This window comes from Chenopodium album, chromosome 17 (genome assembly GCF_948465745.1).
Source record: "Chenopodium album chromosome 17, dcCheAlbu1.1, whole genome shotgun sequence".
NCBI classification, from domain to species: domain Eukaryota; kingdom Viridiplantae; phylum Streptophyta; class Magnoliopsida; order Caryophyllales; family Amaranthaceae; genus Chenopodium; species Chenopodium album.
The window spans coordinates 20,425,995-20,450,193 of NC_137850.1; the positions used below are offsets into that span (position 1 = coordinate 20,425,995).

Here is a 24,199-nt window from a genome sequence, read left to right on the forward strand (position 1 = left end):
AAGAACTAGGGGGATCATGAAACCCGATTCTACTTGTTTGTGGCATGTTTGGTAGTTGCTTCCTATAGTCGATTTGACACTAATAGTGAGTTTTTGCTACATCCATGTGAGGTTTACAATTTTTCAAGCCTTCTACACTTACGTGCATGAGCGGCATGGATCCTTGACTATTGCGGACCTAATCAATAATCTTAAATCATAATTCTCAAGATCGAGACTGAACCATCTAGGGAGGACAAAGGCATCTTTTTGGGGTGCTAATTTTTCTTTTTTAGGAAAGTCTTCATTATTTTTGGTTTTTGGGTTTACATTTGCCTTCTTGCTAACCATTTGAGCCTTTTTTTTTCCCTTCTATTCTAGGCACATCTTTAAAATTTTGAGCCTTTTATTTCATTTTTGTTCCATTTTTGGTTTTTGTGAAGCAAATGAGAGATTGTGGTATATGAGTTTGGGTATTGGTTCTTATTTGTAAGCAAGCTTATATTTTGAATATTTTTTGAATAATGGCAAGTGAATAAATGAAAAAGTCGTCCATTGTTAAAAAAGGCAAGGACATTCAAGTGCAAAGTTGCAAAAGCCGTCCATAGTTAAAAGAGGCGAGGACAATTGTTATGAATTTGAAAAATGCAATAAATATAAAAGTGAAAAATGAGAAAATGCAAAAATATTTTGATGTGAATCTTTTCTCCCTTTTAAGCATTGAGGACAATGCTTCATTTAAGCTTGGAGGAGAAGCGTTTACGCCTTTTGTATATATGATTGTGAGTATAGCTTTGAATAAGCTTGGGGGTGTTAATTTGTTTTTGTTTGGTGATTACTTAGTTATGAGGAGAAGGTTTGATCACCCTTTTGCTTCACTAATTAGGAATACCACCAAATTCTAAATTTTAAGCCTACCCTCACCCTTTTTGCTCTTATGTTACAACCTTTTTAAAGTCCTTTTGACCTAGAGGTTGAGTCACATATCGGGGGAGGGAATTATGAGTTATAGCCTATGGAGAGGGAATGCATAGTCAAGACGTCGAGTAGCCTTAAATATGTTTTTTTCCGATTCCTTCGAGGAACTATTGAGATGCTCACTAGAGGGAGATTTGAGACTAGTAGGGAGAACGCGGTAAGATTGAATGGGATGAAAATGGATTGTGATTACTAGTTCTCTACGCTTAGCATATTCTATGTTTCAATCAACCTCGGATATCTTGGAACGTGCATACCCTTATTTGCTTAAGAAAGTTGTTTATTCATTTGAAGTGTAGTCATTTTGTAAAGTCCAATTCGTAAAGGTTTTGATTTTACTTTTCTTTTAATTTCTTTTACTTTTGTGATTTGCCTCATGTTTGTTTGTTGAGAGTTATGGATTAAGCTCTTATGAAACCTTTACGAGACCTCACTAGTCCTCATAGGCGACTTTAGGGTTTAAAAGGCTTGTTGTAGCTAAAAACAACCGTGATTCCTATGATAGTGAGTCTTAGTGTATATTCTCATCTCATGTCTTTCTTTTTCCTTTTTGAATAAGTCTTTCATCCTTTTCTTGCTTGCTTGGTTTTGCTCGAAGACAAATAAAAGTTTAGCTTGGGGGAATTTGATGAGTGTCATTTATGGCACTCATTTGTTCTCTTTTAGGGTGATTTTAGATTGCTTTTATAGCTCTTTTCATTCCTTTTTCCTTAGTTTTGCTCTTTATTTCTTTAGTTTGCACTTTCCTTAGTTGATTTTCCATTTTCGTGTATTTCTTGGTTTATTTTGTTTTTTTTCCCTTTTATTTGTTTGTTTTCTTTCATTTTCAGGTTAAGATCGTTGTCCAAGGATTCCCGAGGTTTCTTCCCGGGTTTTGCATTGATTGGGATGCTTAGTGTCTTCCATTTGAAGCCCAAGTATATAGATGTGCAATTTCCAAGTTTCCTTAGGCCGTGCATTCAAGCCGTGGGGGCACCAATTTTGGTGTTGAACCCACCGTCAAGGTGTTTGGAATCTGCCATGTTCCATGTTCATCAAGCACACCAAGTGGAGCGCACGAGGAGCGTCAAGTTGAAGGGGAAGAGAGTTGTCCTGCTCCCAAGTGCGGGCGCGAGCGACAATGACGCGGCCGCGCAGTGTGGTGGCGCGGCCGTGCGGTGCTCTGGCACGGCCGCGCTTATTGCTCCCCCTATTCCGTACCCTCTTTTACGCGGCCGCACATCTTCTTGAAGAAGGCCGCGCCTGTACGGGTCTATTTTGGACGATCTAACCAACTTCTCTTTGTTAGCTTTAATATATATAGATTTTTCTTCTATTTTTAGAGGGGGAATTCATTAGAGATTTTGGGGAGATTAGAGATTTTTAGAGAGAGAATTCATTGGAGAATTTTTCATTAGATAATTCATTAGAGAATAGTTAGAGAGAGAAACTCGTGGTTTATGAGTGATGATTGATTCTAAGCACATTTCCTTTGATTTCATCAAAGTTTGTAAGGATTACTTTTACTTTAAAGCAATCTTTAGCTTTTAATTTCAATTGTTTTGTTGATCGTTTAAGTTTATTGATTAGTTGATTGAATTTGTTTGATTGAAATGATGATGATGAATTTGTTGATTTGCTTAGTTTTGATCTTGACTTCTTCCATGGATTGTGAGTAGTTTACTTGCTAGGGATGTGGTGAAGCATGTTTGAGTGATGGATCATAGCTAATTAGGGGGTTTTGATTAATTTAGCATTGAGATTAAATTGGTTGATTGATTTTGTGCATGTGTGTGATTAGTTAAAGAGTAGCTAACTTTAATTGTCATACTAGAATGCATTGTGAGTCTAATTTGATACGGACAATTGATTTGTAGCTCTCATTTGTCAATTGAACTTGGTTAGTGACGTTCCTAGTTAGAGTCTTTCGTAGTTGGGACTAGTTAGACCTCTAGGAGATAGCTTGTTGAGCTCTTTTGATTGCATTGTCTATCTTTTGATTGCATTGAACTTATCTTGTAGATTGATCCCTTTCGCATAGGTAGCCAGAGTGATTTCTCCGATAGTTTTCTTAGTTTCTCTACTGAACCCTATTAGCATTGTTGACTTGTTGATGATGCTTTTCTCATCAATGTTCATATGTTTCACAGTGTCGAGCATAATGATGTTTGCCGAACTTCTGCTGTCAACAAGGATTCTCTTGATCAAGCAATTTCCTACTGGGAGTGATATCACTAGGCCGTCGTGATGACCTTCCAATGCATCGCTTTCTTCGAACATAATAGGGATGTCCACCTTTGCTCGCGCTTTCCTGTCGGGTTGATCCATGTTACTCACCTTGGCATGACGCTTTGCTGCTGAATACGTCAGACCGCACACTTCTAACCCTCCTGATATGAAATAAATGGTCTTGACTATTGGAGGAGGAGGTGGGGGCCACCCTGCTTGGATTCTTTTTCTCTTCCTGAGGTTTTGGACCCGTCCGTCAAGAGTTCTTTGAGGTAGCCTTTCTTCAGTAAGTAGGCAACTTCCTTTCGAAGCGCGACACATTCATTGGTTGTATGGCCAATGTCTGAATGGAAATCGCACCACCTTGAAGGATCTTTCTTCTCTCCTAGCCTATCGCTCTTTCTGGGCCACTGCACAGTATCTCCTATCTTGTTCAATGTCCTAATCACACCTGCAGGGTTAACATTGAAACAATATTCATGCAATTTAGGTGGGAGTTCAGGATCTTCCCTCTAATCTGAGAATTCTCCTTCGACAGCATTGACTGATCCTTCATCAAAACGGGATCGTTGATAAGGTTTGAATCGATGATCCCTTCTGGGAAAGTTGTTGTTCCTTCTTGACGAGCGATGTGGCTCGTGGGTCTTTCGTGCATACACGTCTTCTTCAAATCTAACTTGCGCCATTGCCTTGGCTTGTACATCCTCGAAGGTTGCGTAGGGATATTTTGTTAACTCCTTGTAGAGCTCGTTGTGATCCATTAAACCCCTTCTGAATGCTTCGATAGTTGTAGGGGCATCGCATTTATGTATCCCGATCTTTTCCCTGTTGAACCTGTTAAAATAATCCCTCAAGGATTCTCCATGCCTCCACACAACTCCGTACAGATCTGAAGATTGCTTTTCAATCTTCCTGCTACTATCGAATTGGATCTTGAATAGGTTTACCATTCCTGCAAAAGATCGTATAGTTCTATTATCTAAATTAATGAACCAAGTTAGGGCTGGACCTGACAGTGTGGCTCCAAAGCCTTCGCACATAATAGCCTCCCTGATGTCTCTAGGGATTGAACTAGTCATCATCTTTTGCTTGTAGAGGGACACGTGCTCATCTGGATCTATTGTTCCATCATACATGGCCATATTGGGCGTGCTGAACCGCTTTGGTACTTCTACCATGCAATCTCTTCTGAGAAGGGTGACTCTATGTAGCCATCTACAGCCTCTTCCTCCAAGGGTTTCGGCACTCCTGGGATTTTTGCAATCTTGGCTTCGAATGCCTTGAGGTATTCTTTTACTACCTTCTCTATCTTTCTCTCCTCAGTTCCTTCCTGCTTACCTTTCTGAAAAGTTCCTGCACCAATAAAACCTTCGTCCAGGGATTTGTCCTTGTTGTTAGAACCTCTTTCCCCGTTAACAGGAGTATGAAAAGCTTCAGACATATCGAGCTGCATGGCTATGCCTTCGGTGTTCTTTCTGGTATTGATGGTTTTGGATGCAACCGATTGTATTTGGTTGCGGAGGGCTTCATTTTGCTTGGTTAGGCTGGTGAGTTTGGCCTCAGTTTGGACTTTTTAGGCTAGTAGTGTTTCAATCTGGCTTTTCTGTTGGTCTAGAATATGACGAAATGCGTTCATTCCCTCATTGATTTCGGCTATAGTGAAGGGTACTGGTTGTCCAGTCATGGTGGTTGTCTTGGTTGTTTGAGGAATCTGGCAGGTTAATTGATTATCAGCCCCACGATGGGCGCCAAATTATTTAGGCAAATCTTAGTTGGGATGCTCTAGGAATTTGCTTAGGAGTTGAGGGGTAATAACAATCAAACCTTAAACATCAAACATAATAACCAAGAACAATAATAAAGCAATGAACAAATGATTTAAGTATAAAAGTAAGAGTTAAGAGATACAATACTGAATAGGGATAGGCTCCTTGATCAATAAAGATACAATTTTGAGAGAATCAATGAAATATATTGTTTGTATTAATGTATCAGTGAGCGTATGGTCCTATTACAATGTACAATTCAACTATTTATACCTAGGAACAACTAGGGTTACAAAGATATCTGAATATATTCAAAAGGGGAAGATCTTCTTGATTTCATTCTTCTTTCCTTCTTCAGCAGGTGTATTTTTGGTATGTAATTACCTAATTGATTTCTTAAGTCCCTTGCTATACTTGTGTCAATCAAGCCGTTTGCTTGATTCTTGGTGTTCCTTGGATGCTTTGTCGTGCCCTACGGTTAGTGGGCTACTTAGTATAATGAGCCCAACATTTACCGTCGGGAATTAATTAACGAAATTCCTTTCGCCAGCGGCGTTAAGAGTAGCATTTGGTTCTTGATTTGTTGAAGCAAGCCGCAAAACACTTGACGATGTACCAAATAAACCGAACCACCGAAGGGGAACCCTGTAATCTTCACCAACAGACCAAAAAAACACAAATTAAAAGGCAGAAAGAGAGATAGACGAAAGGATTGAGCTCGCCGGCAACGGCTAGGCGAGCCGCACTAGTCGCCGGCGAGCAATGGCTGGGAAAAAGGGAGACGGTAGAAGCAATGAAGGGATAGGGACAAGGGTTAGAGAGAGAAAGGGGGTGGTAGGTTAGATAAAGGTTTCTCGTTTGGATTTGGTAGTTGTGTAACTTTAATCAAACTACATTTTGATGATATTTTCTTGAACAATTGTATACCGAAGTAAAAAACGACATTAAACATAGTTGAATTTTTGTTAATGATGAATTTACATAAATAACCCCAACATCACTGCGTTTTTACAAAAAATACCCCTTGATATTGTCACTATGTCTATAAAGGAGATAAACTTAAATTTCCTCAAGCCTTCCAAGGTATGCTTATGAATTGGATGAACGTAAATACATTTTACCTTTTTATGTGAAGATCACACCTGGAGGCAAATGTTCAAATGATGCAATATTATCCCGTCACTCCTTTAATCCTTTGCAGTTTTCCTTCTATTTTGCTCAGCATTGCCAGTGGAAGCCTCCTGGTTAAAAGCAAATAAAATCTTTTATGTAAAAGCAAAATCTAGTTCATTTTATTACAAAAGCTCTCACCAGAAAAACAGATTTATGCAAATGTCAATAATTAAGATGTAAAAGCCAGAGAAAAAGCACCAAAACCTTTTCCCATTAAGAATAATGTTTCCTGACACAATCCTTAACAAAACACATTGAAAATCACTTACCACAAAATTCACACTGAGGCTTCATATCATTCACTAGTGCTTAAATCCAAGTACATTCTATATGCATCTCGGTCAGCTGAATAGTACTTTGCTACCAAAGAATCTATCCTAAAACCAAGTTTCTTGTAAAGATCCACGGAAGGAGTTCTCAAGGGATCGACATGAAGAGATATCCTCTGTATCTTCCTAGTTTGACATTTTCGAATTGCTTCTCTAAGTAGTGCTTCCCCATAACCTTGTCTTCTATATTTCTCTTTCACTAGTTTTCAATAAAGAAAAAATCTTAATTCAATCAATCAATCAATCAAAGCTTTAATCCCACAAGGAAGAAAAAAAAAAAATAATAATAATAATAATAATAATAATTAATAAAGAAAAAACAAAAAGTCCAATTAAGCTTTTTCAGTTATAAATTAGAAAGTGCATACTTATAACAGGGTACATAATAGCTACACTACTCGGACTCTTCATTTCACCTCAGTTTCAATCCTTGACACTTGGACATGGATAGGACACTTGACACTTGACATAAACATGTAATAAATACACAAAACAACTGGGTTGGACACTTGAACTATTTAACACGTACCAGGGTAAAAAATGGACACCTAAGCTACAAGTTAAATGCATCAAAAAATTAAATGTTTCCTTTGTTCCAAATTAATTTCACCATTTCTAGATGTTAAAATGACTACTTTATTTACCCTTGCCACCCAAAACCTTGCACCCATGGCACTCCTCTAAACAAGAAGTCAGGAACCACCACAACCAACCAATTGCTACCACATTTGCACCTTTGTCATATCACACAACGGCCAACATAATTCCACGACCACAATCTGCCTAACCACAATCATTACAATCCACCTACTACCAAAATTACGCAACCCTAACAACACTACAATCATATCAAATTGGCATAAAACTACAAATATCCTTATCTTCTAGCCCCAACACCATTGCAACAGTCCTCATCGCATGAGATTGAATATCCAAGAATTTCTTACCAAACGTCCAAATTAGAACCTTTGTTCACTACCACAAAATAGGGAATACATAACGCATAAAAGAGAGCTGTTAAGTTAGATAGGCGATCTCTATCATTATATAGAACGCCTATATTGAAAGCTATAGAGCGCCTCTCTTAGTTAACCGTTTTGTAGGTTTTATATAAAAGATATGACTATAGATATAGATTGCCTTTCTAAGTTAAGCGATCTATATGATTTTAGCATAATTAAAAAAAAAAGTAAAAAAAAAAAAAAGAAATGTTACCCTATCAAATAAAATCCCCCCAAGCTGCACGCCGCCCCTCCTCTCCTTTTTCTCTCCTCTTTCTCTCCTCTCCTCTCATCTTCATTCCTCTTTCTCTCTCCTCTCATCTCAAACCCCAGGAGCCCAGTAAATTTTTTTTCAATCTCAAAATCAAGACCAACGCATGCTCATTTGTATTATTTCCCTCATATTTTCAAAAGTTAAATTTGATAGCATTCAATTTTGAGGTGAGAATTGCAAATCGAAGAAATGTGGAGGGTTTGGAGCCGAAAAATGCATTTGCTCGATTGCATTCAAATGTGGAGGGTAATGCTCCGCTGCAATGCCACCGTCGATCAAGTCGAATAAGCCGCTATTGTTACATCTGGGTTGGTTGAAATGAAGTGTTCCTGCTATAAAACGGATTGTGAAGGCCAAAGATGCATAAAGATATATGAAGGGTAATCCCATTTGTGTTCAAATTTTAATGTGTAAATCCGTTTTTTGGTTGTTTTAAAGTGATTGATATGATTTTTTTTTTCCGATCTATAGTTCATAATTTAATCTAATTCAACATTTTGATTTTCCGTTTAAAATTTTGTTTTACTTAATTATTATAGATCTGTGATATTGGTTTTCACTTTTGATTTTCATCTTTTATCAATTGATTTTCATGTTTTATAATTTCTGATTTTCATGATTTTATCAATTAATTTTCATGTCATAATTCTGATTTTCATCTCGATTTTTCATGTAATATTTCCTTATTAGTTGATTTATATGTTATAATTTTGATTAAGTTCTGATTTTTCATCTTTTGAATTGCGGGTGTTTGGTGCATGTCCTCTATTTTTGTGCGCTTAATGGAAGGTGGTTGAGGTTGGTGGAGGCTTGCACTGCTGGGTGGATGATTGCGGTGGTTTTCAACTCTGGAGGCATATTCAAGTTGGTACACTTCTAGAGTAGTTGTTAGAACATTGATAATTAATTAGTTATGTAAAAAGCCTTGTATCGTAATTTTTTTTTCTCAAAGGATTTAGTTATTATCATGGAAATACTTGTATTTTAATTTTTGTATAAATAAAATGTTATTGTTAGGGTGTTTTAGTTATTACGAGTACCTATGAATTATTATTATTATTATTATTATTATTATTATTATTATTATTATTTAATAATAATAATAATATTATTAATAATATTTTTTTATTAAAAAAGTGAGGAATAGAGAGCGCCTATCTATGATAGGCGTTCTATTTTTATGTAGCTAAAGAGCGCTTATGCTAAGATGACCGCTCTATTTTCCTAGTTTTTTATTTACTTTTTATATAAAATATGAAACGCCTATCTTGGATAGGCGCTCTGTATTGTGTTAGATATAGATCGCCTCTAAGAGGCGTTTTATAGACTTTATAGGGCACCCCCTCAAAGGAGCACCCTACAGGCGATCTATATTTTTTTTTTTTTTTTTTTTTTTTTGCAATCTCTATTCCCTATTTTGTGGTAGTGGTTTTCGAATTTGACAATAAAGTTATTAGATATGAGACCTTTCGGTCAATTATAACAACTAAAGGCTCTAACTTTGCTTATCTAGTAATCCCAATGATAATATGTTGTGATAATAAGAAGGTTAACATGAAGCTAGTGGGTCTGTGGTTGGGGAGTCTTAATTCTTCTCGTGGGGTGAAGGGGCAAGACAACTGGTGGTGGTGATACGATGGTGCTAGGAACAAAGGGGATGGGATTGATCGTGGTGGATGTGCTTGCTGGGGGGTTAAGTGGGTAGAGTTGGTGGTGATACATGGTTGGCAACCAAGGCAGCTTGGCAGAGTGTGTGAAGAGGGAGAGAAAAGAGAGGATGTATATAGATAGAGTGGGTAATAAATGAAAATTTAGGACACAATTGTGAAATTTACTACATAAGGAAATGGTGTAGTAATTGTGAAATCACCACAACCGAAATATTACAGAGGTTTGAAAAAGGATTCATTAACTACAAGGAGAAAATGAAAGACCCTAGTTTCAACCAAGCAACAAAAATTTCTTAACTGTCCACCTTCTTAGAGTTCCCACCACAAGTAAACAATGAAGAGAGCAAATAGAAAGAACCTATCATTAGTACTTCACATAAATCACCCTATTTTGTCCTCTGTTGCAACTTCAGCATCAGGCTGATTGTTGAAACAAAATGGTTCATGCTAGTGATCAACAACACAGAAGAACAGTATGACAGCTTGTTACAAACTATCAACTATAAATTTGTTAAGAATCAGATGTGCATAAAAATTTATAAAGACAACATATTTCATGTCAGTTTTGATAAATCAAAAGGCATAAACATATAACAAGTAACATCTGTTGTTTGTTGTAGTTCCTATGCAACCAACAAAAGCTCTAGTTTGAAAAGAAGCTGGTATTAATACAAGCAATAAGAGAACAGAAAAAAAATATTTGTTCAATAATAAAAAAAAAAAAAAAAAAAAAAGAGTATGGTAACTGATATTAAAAATTTTGTGGTACATATCTAGATGACTAAGATTCTGCAACCAACTGATAAACTAGAGGTTCGCACAACTATAAAGGAGCACCCTCAACATATCTAATATAAGTACCTTGTTCAGAAGTAAGGTACACAAAAACTGTACAAACATTGAGAGTAATGTCAGAGTCAAAAACATAGAATGACAATTCATCCAATAGACATAAGTAAACATTAAGTTAGCATCTGTAAAAAATTATTTGATTGTTGGTCAGCTGTGACTACTTTTTTCATCATAACAGTGGATAATACACTTGCTTCAACCACGCTTACATGAAGTATCAAATAAATGTTCGATTGCAAAACATTCTTTCAGAAGATACCAAATAGCGATGAAATGGACAGGATCTACTGGTCCAGATATATCATAGGCAGCATAATCCCCTTGGAAGAATGCAGTACAAATCCAACATTAGAGAAGTAAACAGAATCTCCCCTTAGTGGTGACTTCATTCTATTTTTTTTGTTCTAAAACGCGCCACCCTTAAGTCCCTATTTATAGACTTAGAGCCATGCTTCACAACTAAGCATTTAATAAACTTGTTTTTGTTAATAAGCATTAATATACGGCTACATCATTTCGATATGGCCATATTATACAGGAATTTCAATTGACACAAATCGTTTGGTTCAGTACGGGGTGTTTCAAAAACCTAAGATCTTGTCAGGATCAAATGTTCCAATCCTATGGTTTTGCATTACATGTTGCATCACGAGTTTTACATAAACTTAGTTGCTATTCAAAGATACAGTAGAAAATCCACATGTCTCCCCAATAATGGCTCTATGCCTCCAATGATCTAACTACTCTAATAGCATAAATTTATAATAAAATCCTTAGTATTTTGAAGCTAAATTTGAGTCACGACATATTCCACAATCAATGCATCATATCCATTATGATCAGTCAGATGATCCCCAACCAAAATCGTATATTGAACCTTGGGTGAACTAGATACATCAAGAACTATGTGCTAGGCTCTGGACATTGCTGATGTAGCTAAGTGAATCAATTAAGTTAAAGCTATCTTGTATCCAAGCTTTCTTGAGAATACTACTCTACCAACGAAAGTTATTAGGATAGATGAATCAGTTAATAAAATGTTCCTTTGGCGAGGAAATGTGTCAACAAAAAGTGAAAAAGAAAATCGTTAAGGATGGACCAAAGTTAATTTTCTAAGGAGAGCAAGGAGGAGCATGGATATGGCTGCATGCTGCTATAAAATGACTTTTGTGGACCTTAGAGATTACAAAAGATAAGTTCAAGATCAAATTGATTCGTGCTAGCTTTAACAAATGGTTGGGATTGGAGAATAAGGTTCTGGCAATTAGGATCATCTCAGAAGACATGGGACTTTGTAACAAAGTAGGTAATTAAGAATTGCATACGAGAAGCTAAGAAGACCTTGTGTAGAGATGGAAGAACCACATAACTCAAAAATGTTATAAATGAAGTCTTAGATTATGAGGGAGGCATATCAACAAGACAACAATAGTAGAACGAACAAACTCAGAATAGCAATTGATAAGGATTGTATCTTATACTGTTGTCACCTTGTGTGGAAACGAAAACAAGGACTTAACACCTTTATTTTTGAAGTGGTTAGTGCAAGCTCAGATAAATTGGGTTTGCATATTACATGGTAACAACAAGCTGATCTGGAGGTCAACCAAGAACAGGTTAATGACGGCACTATCCTCAAAGATACTCTGGGGCACACTGTAGCTATATGGCTGCAACGAATTGTAATAGTTTCAAGCTTTGGTAGAGGGATTGGGCTGTCTGTACTGGATCAGAAAATTCACTACAGCTTAATAGTTTTTGGCAAAGATGACATAACGGTTTATATGGATAGCAAAGTGGAAGAGAAAAGGAAGGGAGTGAAGAAGGAAATGGAAGAAAGGGAATGGAGGGAGAAGGTAAGGTTACATTTTGCCCAAATTTTTCTGACATAGGATTTATTAAAGAGGGAAGGAAAATGAATCCTGCCATTTCCCTTCCCTTCCCTCCTACCAAATGGTACACTAACAAGGGAGGATGGGATCCCTCTTTTCTCTTCTCTTCTTTTCCCTCCAATTTTTTCATTCTAAACAAAGCATCCTTAAAGCAGAAGAAAAAATTGACACTTAGGAGTACTAAATAGTTTTATGAGTGTTACGACTCTTACGAGAGAGTTTATAGTAGTGTTTTATGGGATTGATGTCTTTTCCTCACACAAGACATGAAGTAAACCCCTTTAAACAGTTTAGCACCATAGTTTCACTTATTCAGTAAAACTAGAAGAGAGACCTATAAGGAAGTATCTAGCTGGGGTCTTGGGGATGTATATTATGCTTCGTTATTAATTAAATAACTAATATCCAAAAACAAAACTTTGAATATATTTACACAAAATCCAAAAGCGTTTAAGTGGATTATTAGAATGTTAAACTCTCCTTCAACATAACTGTCTTATTTAACTCTATAATACATGTGGCTCTGAAAGTGTTCTATACTTATTTTTCCAGTATTCCCTTTTAACAATCTTTAAAATTGCGTAGCAGGGATTTTATACAACAAAGTCTGACTCTACTATAGCTAAAACACTGTTTCTAATTACTATTACTTGTAGTAAAATATTCAGGACACTTGAGCGTTTTCTCTTTTGGATCCTAACAGCATATACAAAATAGTATTCTCTTTCCCAAAGGCTAATTTAAAATGCTATTCATCAAATGCCTGAAATAGCAGGTTGACCAACTCAAATGCTATAAGGCTCTTGAAATGCTAGCTGGTGATGAATATACAATTTGCAAAATAAAGCCAACATTTACATACTTTGTCTCAACACAAGCCTGCCTTTTCTTTTAAACAGGCAGGGTTAGGTACTGGCTTGTTAGTGTTCAAGACTATATGATGGACAGCACTCTTTGTTATCATGTAGGTGATCGAGTTGGGAGGATTGATGCATTCATTGAATATCTTAGATAGATTCTTAATGTGAGCAAGTAGTGTTTCTAGTATCCTTTTGTGCCCTGGCTGCTCATAAGACTCATCAAACTATAGGAAATTAAGAAGCTCTTTAGCTTCTAAAATATAACCTACCTAAGTAACAAAAGCTAAGAACAAAGATTTGATGCAAGATATAATAAAATTAACGGATTTTTCACCAAATGCCCTTGAGTTTTTTTTTATTTACCATATATCCATGAAAATTTTCAAATTCACCATATACACTTGAGTTTCACTAAAATGTCACCAAATGCCCTTAATGACTAACGACAGTTACTTCCGTTTGTCATTAGGGTTAGTTATCACACGTGGCAGTATGTTATTAGCTATTGTTTAAATTAATTAATTAGTTCTTATAAAAAAAATGTTTCAAATTTTTTTAAAAAAAACACCACCTCTAATCCCCCACCAGCCAGCCACCGCCCCACAACTGCCACCTCCTGCCGCCGACGCCTAGACCTCCTCCTCACCGCGCCGGCGCAATTCCCCTCAACCAATGCCCCGCCCATACCCCCTCCCTCCTCTTAAACCGTAAAAACCCTTCCCCACCTTCATCGGCACCTAGGTACTCTCCCCCAAGTCACCGCCGCCCACCTTAGCCAAAAACCACCACCCCGAAACACTAAAATCCCAAAATCGAAACCCTAAAAATCAAAATCTAAGGTTCCAATTTTGGGGTTTTTTTTTATTTTGGGCTTTCGGGTGGTGGTTCAGGGGTAGATATAGCAGGAGGAGCGGCGGTTTTGGCTCGCCGGGCAGGGATAGGAGTTTAGACGCCGACGATGGGGAGGGGTTTTTAAGGGAGAGAGGTTTAGGATTAGGGAGTGGTTGGTTCAAGGGTTGCAACGGGGCACCGGCAAGTGGAATGTCTTTGGGCTAGCGCCAGCATGGGGGTTCAGGCGGCATTCGTGCCGGCGGGGTGTGGCGAACTAGCGAGGACAAGGTGGTGGCGGTGCTGGGTTGTGGTGGGTGGGTTTTTTTTTATTTTATTTAGTTTTTGAAAATTAATAAAATAATTATATTGAAAGTTAATTAATATAAATGTTAGGCAATCACAGGTTGCCGCGTGGCAAATTTACCCCTTAGTCATTTGGGCATTTTGTAACATTTTTGTTAAACTAGGGATATATGGTGAATTTGAAAATTTTCATGGGTATATGGTGAATAAAAAAATAGCTCAAGGATATTTGGTGAAAAATCCATAAAATTAATAATCCCTAACAGATAATTATGTGATTTCCTTGAAACAGGACTCGATAGGCTAGGAATTACGAGCTCAACATACATCAATGCATCTTGCATTCATGGATTTAATTTGTACCTTTAAAACCTAAGAGGTCAACCAACAATAATTCCAACAAAAAAAAAAAAAAATACAACTAAAACAAATGAAATATTAACCCCATTAACATTAGTACAGAGAGGACTCGACACGACTTTGTTTTATGCTTTATGAACTGTATTGTTTTTCTTTGCTAAAGTTTTCTCAAACCTTTATGTTTTCTACTTCAACGTTTTAACCACTCTTTTAAAACTTTCTTGAATCTTATTCTTAATTCTCTTTTAAAACTTCCCTAATTTTTCTTAAATACTCATTCGTTTACCCACTTTACTCACCTTTTTATTTTGAACTCTTTTAAATGATGATTTTGTTATGCTCTTTTCTTTATATCGTACGATTCCTTATGACGATTCATGTTAACCGACCCAAATCATTTTGGAAATAAGGCTTTAATGTTGTTGTTGTGGTGGTTGTTGTGGTTGTTGAAGCATTCAAACATAGTGAACTCCGAAGAATAGAAAATCACATTATATTGACAGAATAGTTACTTTTAACCTAGTTCTTTTCACAAATTTCACGGTGAGAGCTTCAAAAAATGGTTCAATTCTTCATTATTCAAAGCTCATTTAATTTATAATAGAGTTTCACACTACAATTCTTTAAGTTAGTGGCGGATCCAGGGGTACACAGAGGTATAGCTATACCCCCATTCCCAAAAAAAAAAAAAAATGTTAACCAAAGAGACCCGTTTTTTTAAACAAGCGGTCTCTTTGGTACTATCATAGTAACAAGACTAACAATCTAGCGTGTTACGCGCTATATGGATTAAACCTAAAAGAGACCATTGTTTTATAAATATCTGGTCTCTTAGGTTAGTTAGGTACTTCCACAGTAGAAACCCAAGAATTTGTGCGCTGCTATGTAGATTAATATAAAAGGAGACCTGTTTTTATGGACACCAGGTGTCTTAGGTGTGCTCTCTTAAGTCTCTTTAAAAGCAACTTTTTTTATTTTCTTTATTTTCTAAAAGCAATCCTATATGCTCATGGGTATGACAATGATTTACTTTATACTTTGTAATTTTTGTCACACAAATTTATAATTTTAAATCAATTCTTTGAAGATAGAAAAACATTAGGTATTAGTTATAAAATTACGAGCAAGGGTACTTGTGTGCTCATGTCATGGGTACTTGTATGTATTAGCTAGAAAAATCTTAGCTTAATATCAAAGGTACTTGTGTGTTAGATTATGGAAATGTATCAAAGTGTATGTATTAGTTATACTTCAATTATAAATTACAAGTATCTTTTAGTGTATATGTATAGTCATCAGCTTAATATTATTGCTCGTAAAAAAATAAAAAAAAAAAAATTAAATAAATAAAAATAAAAATAAAAACCTTAATATTATAATTTGGCTAAAATCTTTATTGAAGTGTAACCTTTAATTTATATAATTGGTTTATTCGTTTTATCATGCAATGACCTTTAGTAAGAGTGTGGAATTAGTAATTAATTGAAATTCTAGTATGGCAAATTTTGTGCGTTATATTTTTTTTTAACAAACCTAATTCCGTACCCCCATACCTAAATTCCTGGATCCGCCTAAGTTGTTCCCTTAAATGGCAAAGTTTAGGAGTCCACCAAAGCCTCATATTCGCAACTTACCCTTGATTTATAAATTTATAATCTACTCTACAAGTTGTTTTCATGATATATAGGCTTTGTTCGGCAATTAGTTGTAAGTAGTTAGTTTTTAGATGTTGGTTGTTGACGAGTGACATTTATATCACTCTTTCTGAGGTGTTCCTAGTTTGTTTTTCATAGTTTTGATAGTTTTATGGTTAGCTTTAACACATTTTAGCACTTTTGTCTTGTTTGCGTGCGTGTGTCGGTGTTGCTCAAGTTTGGCTTTTCTTACATATTATGATAGTTTCTTGCATTAAATTAAACTTGATTTTTTTTTTTAGCAACATTTAGATAAGTTCATTGCTAAAAGTTTAAAAGATGATTAAACAAGTAATGAAGAAAAGTGCACTTAATATGCAAAGATCGTACTTCAAATGACCATATGTTTTTATTCCTAGAACATTTTAGAGTAATTTAACTTGGAGATGAAAGCTTATCTTAAGAGATTACCAACAACAGGCATATAAAATGAGGGAGATATGATTTTTTAAGCTGCCAGCGCACTAGGAGGGCACACAGCTACAAGGAGTATTGCTCCAAATTTTTAGTGTATTTTATTTCCAAACCTTAGATAAGAAAATTAAGTGAATACGGATCAATTTTGTGGGCAAATCGATAAACGGCCGCCGCAATTATATAACGGTTATAAAACGGTAACGGCCATTGCAGCGAATTGGGTGTGATTCTCAATGCGCCGCTATATAACGGCTTTTCTCAAAATGGTTTGTCCCAAACCCATTACATAGCGGCCATTATAGAACGGAATGGCCGAGTTATAATTCCATGATCCATTGTTATTATGTTTGGTAGCTATTAGGAATATGTTGATATACTCTAAGAAATTACATCATTGCTCTTACTAATATTATCCTCCTTCCTCCTCCCCTTTCTCATTAATGGCAATTAGGTCATTTCATACCCCTCTTAATTCCCATCCCTAATTACTAGCCTCTCCTAGGTATTAGAAATGTGGGAATTGAATGAGAGTTTATTTCCTAATTCTTTTAAAACAAACAACAGAATTAATCATGTTGGTATCTAAATTCCCATTTCCACCTTCTTAATCTCACATACCAAACATCCCATTGAGAACTCTTAATAAATGGTAGTAATGAATAAATTAGGATAGAATCCGCTATGTTGGTATATAAATTCTCATTCCCACCTTCTTAATCTCGCATATCAAACACCCCAGAAGAACTTTGAGAACCCTTAATATAAGGAAGTAATGAACAAATTTAGAATAGAATAGTCATTTTACAATTACATCTACAAAGCTCGCTTTTAAAAGCTCCTAAAATCAGGATTTTCAACATAGTTTATTGACCTCAAACCTTGGTTCACGTTTGCTACCTGTTTAATTTTTTTTATTTTATCTTACTACCACCTAATCCAAAAATTATACTACCTTCATTTCTTATTATGTGCAACAAAGAGGTATTATTTGTGAGACATAAAATATTCCCTTGTTGCACATAATAAGAAATGGAGGTAGTAGATATCACTACTTGTTGCCTTATGCCGTTACTATTTTCGTTAGTGGGCCCCAACCACCGTCAAGCCACCTCACTGCCACCTTCCAACCACCCCTCCATCCCCAGCCACCTCACTGCCACCTTCCCGCTAACGCTACATATTTAGCCACACTCACTGCCACCTCCAACCTCCCTTTCCCATCAACGCCGGCACCCAAACAATCCCCTGACCCCACCCCACTCCCTTTCCCCATAAACACTGCCCTTAAACCACCCTAAACCGCTAAAAATGAAACAGTAAAATCCATTTAGGGTGGTTTTAACGAAACCCCCAACCCAACACCACCCATTCCCCCAACAGAAACGGCCCCTCTCCCCTTTCCCCACCCTGAATCGACCCCCCTCCCCTTCCCCCCACCAAAAATTTGGCACCCCTACCCTAAACCCATTCCCCAAAACCACCCTAAACGGGTTTTAGAATTTCGTTTTCACCGATTCAGGTTGGTTCGGGCAGCGTGGGCATGGGAAATTATGGAGGTGGGGTTCACTGGTGTTTGGGGAACGTTTGGGCGCCAACACGGGCGACGGGAACCGGCACGGGGTGGGGGAGAGTGGCTGGGAATTTTTTTAAAAAAAAATTTCTTTTTTTTAATAAATTAAATTATTATTTAATGAAATAATGGGCCCCGCTTAATGGAACCCTAACGCATATGTTAAGTGGTAGCAATAACTATAATTTTGGAATTTGGGTGGTAGAAAAGTAAAATAAAAAATTACATGGGTAGCAAATGTGAACTAAGGTTCTTTTACTGGTAGCAAATGTCAAATTTTCCTATTAAAAAAGTAAACGGGTTTGTTTGCAAACCTCTTATAGTCTCATGTTCAGCCGAAGAGACTTCTAAGCTCAATGTCATTCCTCATTATAAGGTACCAATAAACTAAGGATGAAATCCTCCTAAAGTAAAACAAGTAATTACAAATATATCTTCATACTTCTGCTAACAATCAAGCTATCTCAAAAACCTTGCTTTTACTCGCTGATTACTTGCCTTGCAATAGGCACAATGTTTCATCTGTAAAAATCCCTATTTTAGGTGAGAACTCTAATTCAACAGCTAATAAGACAATTTGTTCTTTGATGAAAACGAATGGCTCAAATTGTATCCACAAAACATTTCCTATCCTAATTGAAATATCAATGGAAAAATGGAAGAGTTAGAATTACAGGAGTTTGCACTTTGAAGATTCAAGGGGGATGTATATAATTGCACAAAAAGCATAACTCATAACCTTTACAGCTATAGGTGCCTATAGCTTGGATGCACAAGGAAATAATAAAGAAGGTGAACACCTTCAACACCAGGAGGAAGCACTCATGCATCAAGAAAAGATCGTCAAACAAATATCACTCCAAAGTACAGAGCCTATATCTGGCAATTGTCCTGAGTGACTTAACTCTATAGTATAAATAACTGATGCTAGGTATAGAGACTGAGAGCATTCCATTTTTATGAGATACATCAATATACACTTTTATTGACTGTTGTTACACAAGAAAATCCCTCCACTTAGACAGTCGCAGGCTTGCAGTTCTGCACTCTCAGGTGTGCTTAAAAGATGGTGCAGCAAAAGGCTAATCAATAGCAGTGAAAAATAATGGTGGGCGGTGGTGTGGTGGCCTAGGCTAGTCCATATAATTTTAGCCCAAACTTCCGATTTTGATCAGTCAATGGTTTTGATCAGTAAAGAAAGCAATCTTATGCCAGAGTACACATTTAATAAATTAATTTTTTTCATAATTAAGAAAACCAAATCCATATAAATTATAACCAACTCAGAGAATGCATTTGAGATTGAGATCAATGTTGTAACTGTCTAACTAACAAAAGTTTGAGGTTACTGTTCGCATGATGATCTAAGCTATATTTTGGTGTTCTAGGGGCTGCTTGCAACATTCTAAGAGGATATTTGGGTGAAAATAGCTGAGACCTTAGCTACTAGTTTTGCAACAAGGATCGCTTATAAGAAAGAGTTTAATGATACTATCCTTGAATATGATAATTTCATAATATGTTCATCTTAAACAAGCCTTTTAATGACAGATCAGCTCATGAATCATCCTAAATAAAATTTAGATCTAGTATAAAAAAAGTCCCCCACATATCGACAGTCTTGTATCAACTGAAGCTATTTCATGAAAACCCTTATTGCCTTTGTTATATACATGGCTCAGGCCATCATATACATAGGCTTCATATTTTCAGTTTATTTTTTAGACCAACTAGATTAGAAAGAAGAAAAATCATGTGCAACAGTGCAAAGATAAAATCTGTGTAGGATATCTAATACTACGTACTACATAGAAGTTTGTCTTAGATTTCCTAGTACACAAATTACAATAGTTAGTCATACAAAGAGTGCATTCAGCTTTAATCATCACAGTTATAAGGTAGATGTAGTGCAAAAAAGTTTTCTCCGGTAACTAATAATCTCGTAATTATTCAAAAGGGTATAATTTGATAGCATTACATCACATTAATTTTCCTAGAGTTTCTGTCAATGAATGAAACAATAATCATATAATAACTACCACAAATTTCATGTTTTCAAAGTTAAATTCCAATTTTCTAATCAAATGGCAGGTACAAGATGACCATAACAACACCTTTCTTAATCAATCACATGACACCGAACTTCTAACTAAAGCAATGCTTGGACAACCACAAGAACAATCAATCACACATAAGAAAGCAACATCAAAGCAAATAAGCTAATACAACATGAATAGAAACCACAACAAATTAGTCAAGCAATTTAGTCATGCTCCATTTAACAAAATCATGTTCGCAGATATAATGTAAGAAAGGAAAGAAAAGAAAAGAAAAAAGTAATTTGCCAAAAGAGGGATAAACTAGAACCTGCAAGCTTAGTGATGAGAGCTAGTAACGATGTCGGCCAGGAGTACATAGCATAGCCAGCAACTTCACCATTAACATAAGCATACAGCAATCCAGCATTCTTTTTACTAAGGTCATCATCGAACGACCTCGATAATGACTCGTGTTTAGGGAATATCTTCTTCTCCATTTTCACCACTTCCTCCACTATTTTTGAGTAATTGGGTGATTTCCTATTCAACTCTGTAATCACCCCTTCAGCTAACATTGCCGTCTTTCACTTTTATTGATGTAACTGACAAAATAATTATACTTTAAAAGCATGAGTTATTAGCATTAACAATTGTAAAAAAAAAAAAAAAAAAAACATTTTTACACAATAAAAATTCGGAAAAAAAATTAATCAAATTGGAGCATTCAGACATGCCAAAGCTAATGAATTGGCTCAAAATGTATCATAATTGAGAAACCCTTAAAAGTGAAATTACGAATTCAAAAAAAACAGTAGCAGACAATTATTGTAAAAAAATTCTGGAAATGTAAAAGCCAAAAAAACAAAAAAAATTAAAAAGTAAAAAATAAAATAAAATAAACTCATGAATTAAATTTATACTACTTCGTATTCTTTAACAAAATGGAAGAACCGATGAATTAATTCCTGGAAACAATTAAAAAGTAAGAAATTAATAAGTAAGAGATGAAAAGGGAGAGGGAGAACCTGAATTAGCCAGGAGCCCAGGAGTCTGGTGGAGATAGGAAAACCACTGGTTGAACTGAATAGTAGTCAAAAAGTTATGACTTTCGAGATGAATACAAATAGGTTTAACAGTTTTACTCCCTCCGTTTTTAAATATTTACTTCATTTCTCCATTCGCGGATTTTTAGAAGAAATTGGATAAAATAATAAAATAGGGAGGTAGTGGAGTACGTGGGAGAATAAAAAATTATAATAAACAAAAATAGTATAGAGAATTAAAAAAGAGATAATATGAAATTAATAAAATATTATCATAGTGGATCCACTAGGTGAGTAAATTAATTAAATATTGTACAAGCTTTTCAAATAAAAAAATAGAACAAGTATTTAAAAACGGTCGAAAAAGGAGAGTGGAGCAAGTATTTACTTCTTTTTTTTTTTTTTTGGTTCCACCTGGTTCACCCTTTGGGCTAATCCGAATTCGGGGATCTGTTTTGGGTGGTTAGACCCCTCCCAATTGTTGTTGCGGGGAATCGAACACAGGTCCTCCCTTGTGATATGTCAATTTTATATAGTGATTTGCCCCCGTCCCTTATCATATTTAGGAGTATTTTTTGCTCTTTAGAGCCACTTTTATTGCTAATGTGTGTTTTATAGTGTTTTCGTAGTTTTGGTAGCATTTTATAGGAAATTGCACATTTGGAGCATTTTCCCGGGATTATTTGGAGCAACTATGAGCATTGGAGGAGTATGACCACCTTTCATAGCCCAAGGCCGGTTAGAGTCATCAAACCGATGATTAAGGGCACGACTTTGAAGGAGTCGAAGCATTTGGACTAAGTATTCAAGTCCCGAAGTGGAAATCCAGATTGGGTTTAGGATTAAAGCCCAATCGAAGTGCCAACTATTTTAGGTAATTTTACCCATGCCACGTGGGCCAATCATATCCTGACACGTGTCATATTCTGGTTGGATCGAATTGGACCAATCTTCATTTGACACGTGTCCTTCGTAGAACTCGGGAGAAAAAAGGCGGCCTTCAGGGCCCAAATCCCGAGTAAGCCGTAATACGGCGCAGCCCAGCAGAATTAGCTCAGAGTGACCTAATGTGGGGCACGTTTCCCAACGACCTTATAAATAAGGAGATTCCCCCCATTTTCGAGGCACCTACAATTGATTACAGCATACCCTACATTCTCTTACATCAGAGAAGCACCTGATCTCGAAATCCGAGAAGATCTCACCTAAATTTCCGCACCTTTTTCCTACTCTCATTCAAGTACTAACTTGATCGTCGAAGGCGGAGCTCCAATCACCCGGAGTCTCCGTTGTTTTGCGGGTACAGGCCGCATTCACCAATCTTCGAGCTGTAACTTTCCCAAGGGAAAAAAACACCCAAAACACCAACCATAGCCCAAGGCTTTGCCCGTTCGGATAGGCCCTCGCCCGAAGGCGCACCCGACTGGGCAGGGTGAAAAAGGAAAAAGGGCATGCTTCGCCCTGTCTCGCGCCCGGCCGAGCGCGAGAGATGCATACCTGATGAAAAGGGCAGGCCCGACCGGGCGCGTGTCTTGAAGAAGGAATTCGGCGATTTATACTTAGATTTTAATTAGGATTTGGAGGTTTTGGATAAATAAGTTTTAGTTGCTTTTGATACAATTACCTCTCTTTCATTAGTTTAGTTTTCTCTTAAGCTTAAATTTCTCTCTTGTTTCTCTCTCTACAACTCTTGATTTAATTCAATTCATTATTTCCGTTAACTTTGGTAACAATTTCTTCCCTTTTTATTTCAGTAATTTATTTGCTTTTGTTCATCATGTTTTGCTTAATTGCTTTGATTAGTTTAGATTTAATTATGTGTGAGTAGATTATTTTCTAGGGTTGTGGGGATCCATAAATAATATGAAGGGGTAATTTATTATTGTTGATTGTCAGTGTTTGATTAATTTCCTATTGATTGATTTAATGCTATGCAATTAGATAGGCCTGGTTTAATTGTATGAGTTTAGCAATATTGATTCGAGATTCGACAGATGACAATTGATGTTTAGGCTTAGTTTCAATAGGCATAGGCAGGTTAATTTATAAATGGTTAAGTCAAGATTCGACAGATGCGATTTAATACCGGTAGATTAATTCTGCGATTGTAATACGTAGCGAAAGCCCTTTATGATCTGATTAATTGATGCATTGATGATTGATTATTGTATTTTACCTTGGAATATTATTTATTGGTGAACCTATACCCTAGGCTTTTATTAATTGAACCTATACGACTTTATCCTGTCAAAATTTGGCGCTGTTGCCGAGGAAACGGTTTTATTTTTATTTCTGATTCTTTTTGTAGTCTAGATTATTTTCTCCAGTCTTAGAGAACGCAAGTTCTTTGAGACAAATTTCTCATATATGTTTGTTTAGTTCTGTGTTTATGCCTAGGGGTTCTAGATCAGGTTACATTCCATTCAATCCTGAAATCGAACGATCTTTTCATAGACAGAAGAACCTTTACAGACAGGTACGAGACACTTCTGAAGGGTAATCCACCTTTGGAACCCCCATCTGATTCTAGCGATTCGGAAGTTTCTTCAGAACGTGAATCAGAGATGACGGCACCACCACCTCCTCCATCTCGCAAGCTTAGCGATTATTCACAGCTGTCCTTAACGAATTTTCCACATCTTACTCCTACTCCGGCTCTTGATGGAGTGCAATTCGAGATCAAGCCCCAATTTATCACGATGATTGAAAGAAAGCAATTCAGTGGAGCTAAGGGTGAAGATCCCAATCTTCACATTGCAGATTTCTGTCAGTATTGCAATACCATTAGGCAAGCTGGGGTCACGCAAGACCAAATCAGGGAGATTCTTTTTCCCTTTTCTTTATGTGAAAAAGCTAAACTGTGGTTTAATGGTTTGAATAGAACTGCACTTGGTATTACTGACTAGGAAACTCTTGTTTTAAATTTTTATAATAAATATTACCATGCAGAAAGAACAACT

The 24,199-nt window shown here is 36.3% G+C and overlaps 1 protein-coding gene across 4 annotated transcripts; it reads right to left on the reverse strand.

The window, feature by feature from the left end:
* Positions 1 to 5,117: 5,117 nt before the first annotated feature.
* On the reverse strand, positions 5,118 to 21,299 carry LOC145587666 (uncharacterized). 4 transcript variants are annotated; one of them, XR_014101345.1, is made up of 5 exons: positions 21,222 to 21,299; positions 20,525 to 20,798; positions 6,374 to 6,632; positions 6,053 to 6,172; positions 5,124 to 5,576 (listed from the first exon to the last, which is right to left on the reverse strand). XR_014101345.1 is itself a non-coding variant. In XM_081644380.1 (4 exons), the coding sequence occupies exons 2-3, from the start codon at positions 20,769 to 20,771 to the stop codon at positions 6,400 to 6,402; spliced, it is 480 nt and encodes a 159-aa protein (XP_081500506.1). In that variant the 5' UTR covers positions 20,772 to 20,798; positions 21,222 to 21,299; the 3' UTR covers positions 5,118 to 6,172; positions 6,374 to 6,399. The 4 variants fall into 4 exon arrangements, 2 of the variants coding, with proteins under 2 accessions (XP_081500506.1, XP_081500507.1); XR_014101344.1 differs by having other exon boundaries at positions 5,125 to 5,583; XM_081644380.1 differs by having other exon boundaries at positions 5,118 to 6,172.
* Between the last annotated feature and the right edge of the window lie 2,900 nt (positions 21,300 to 24,199).

Coding starts and splice junctions, on each gene's coding strand:
- LOC145587666 (XM_081644380.1), bottom strand. CDS start 20,771: ATGTTAGCTGAAGGGGTGATTACAGAGTTGAATAGGAAATCACCCAAT. Junction 6,633..20,524: donor TCTCATCACTAAGCTTGCAG/GTTCTAGTTTAT, acceptor ATTGAAAACTAG/TGAAAGAGAAATATAGAAGA.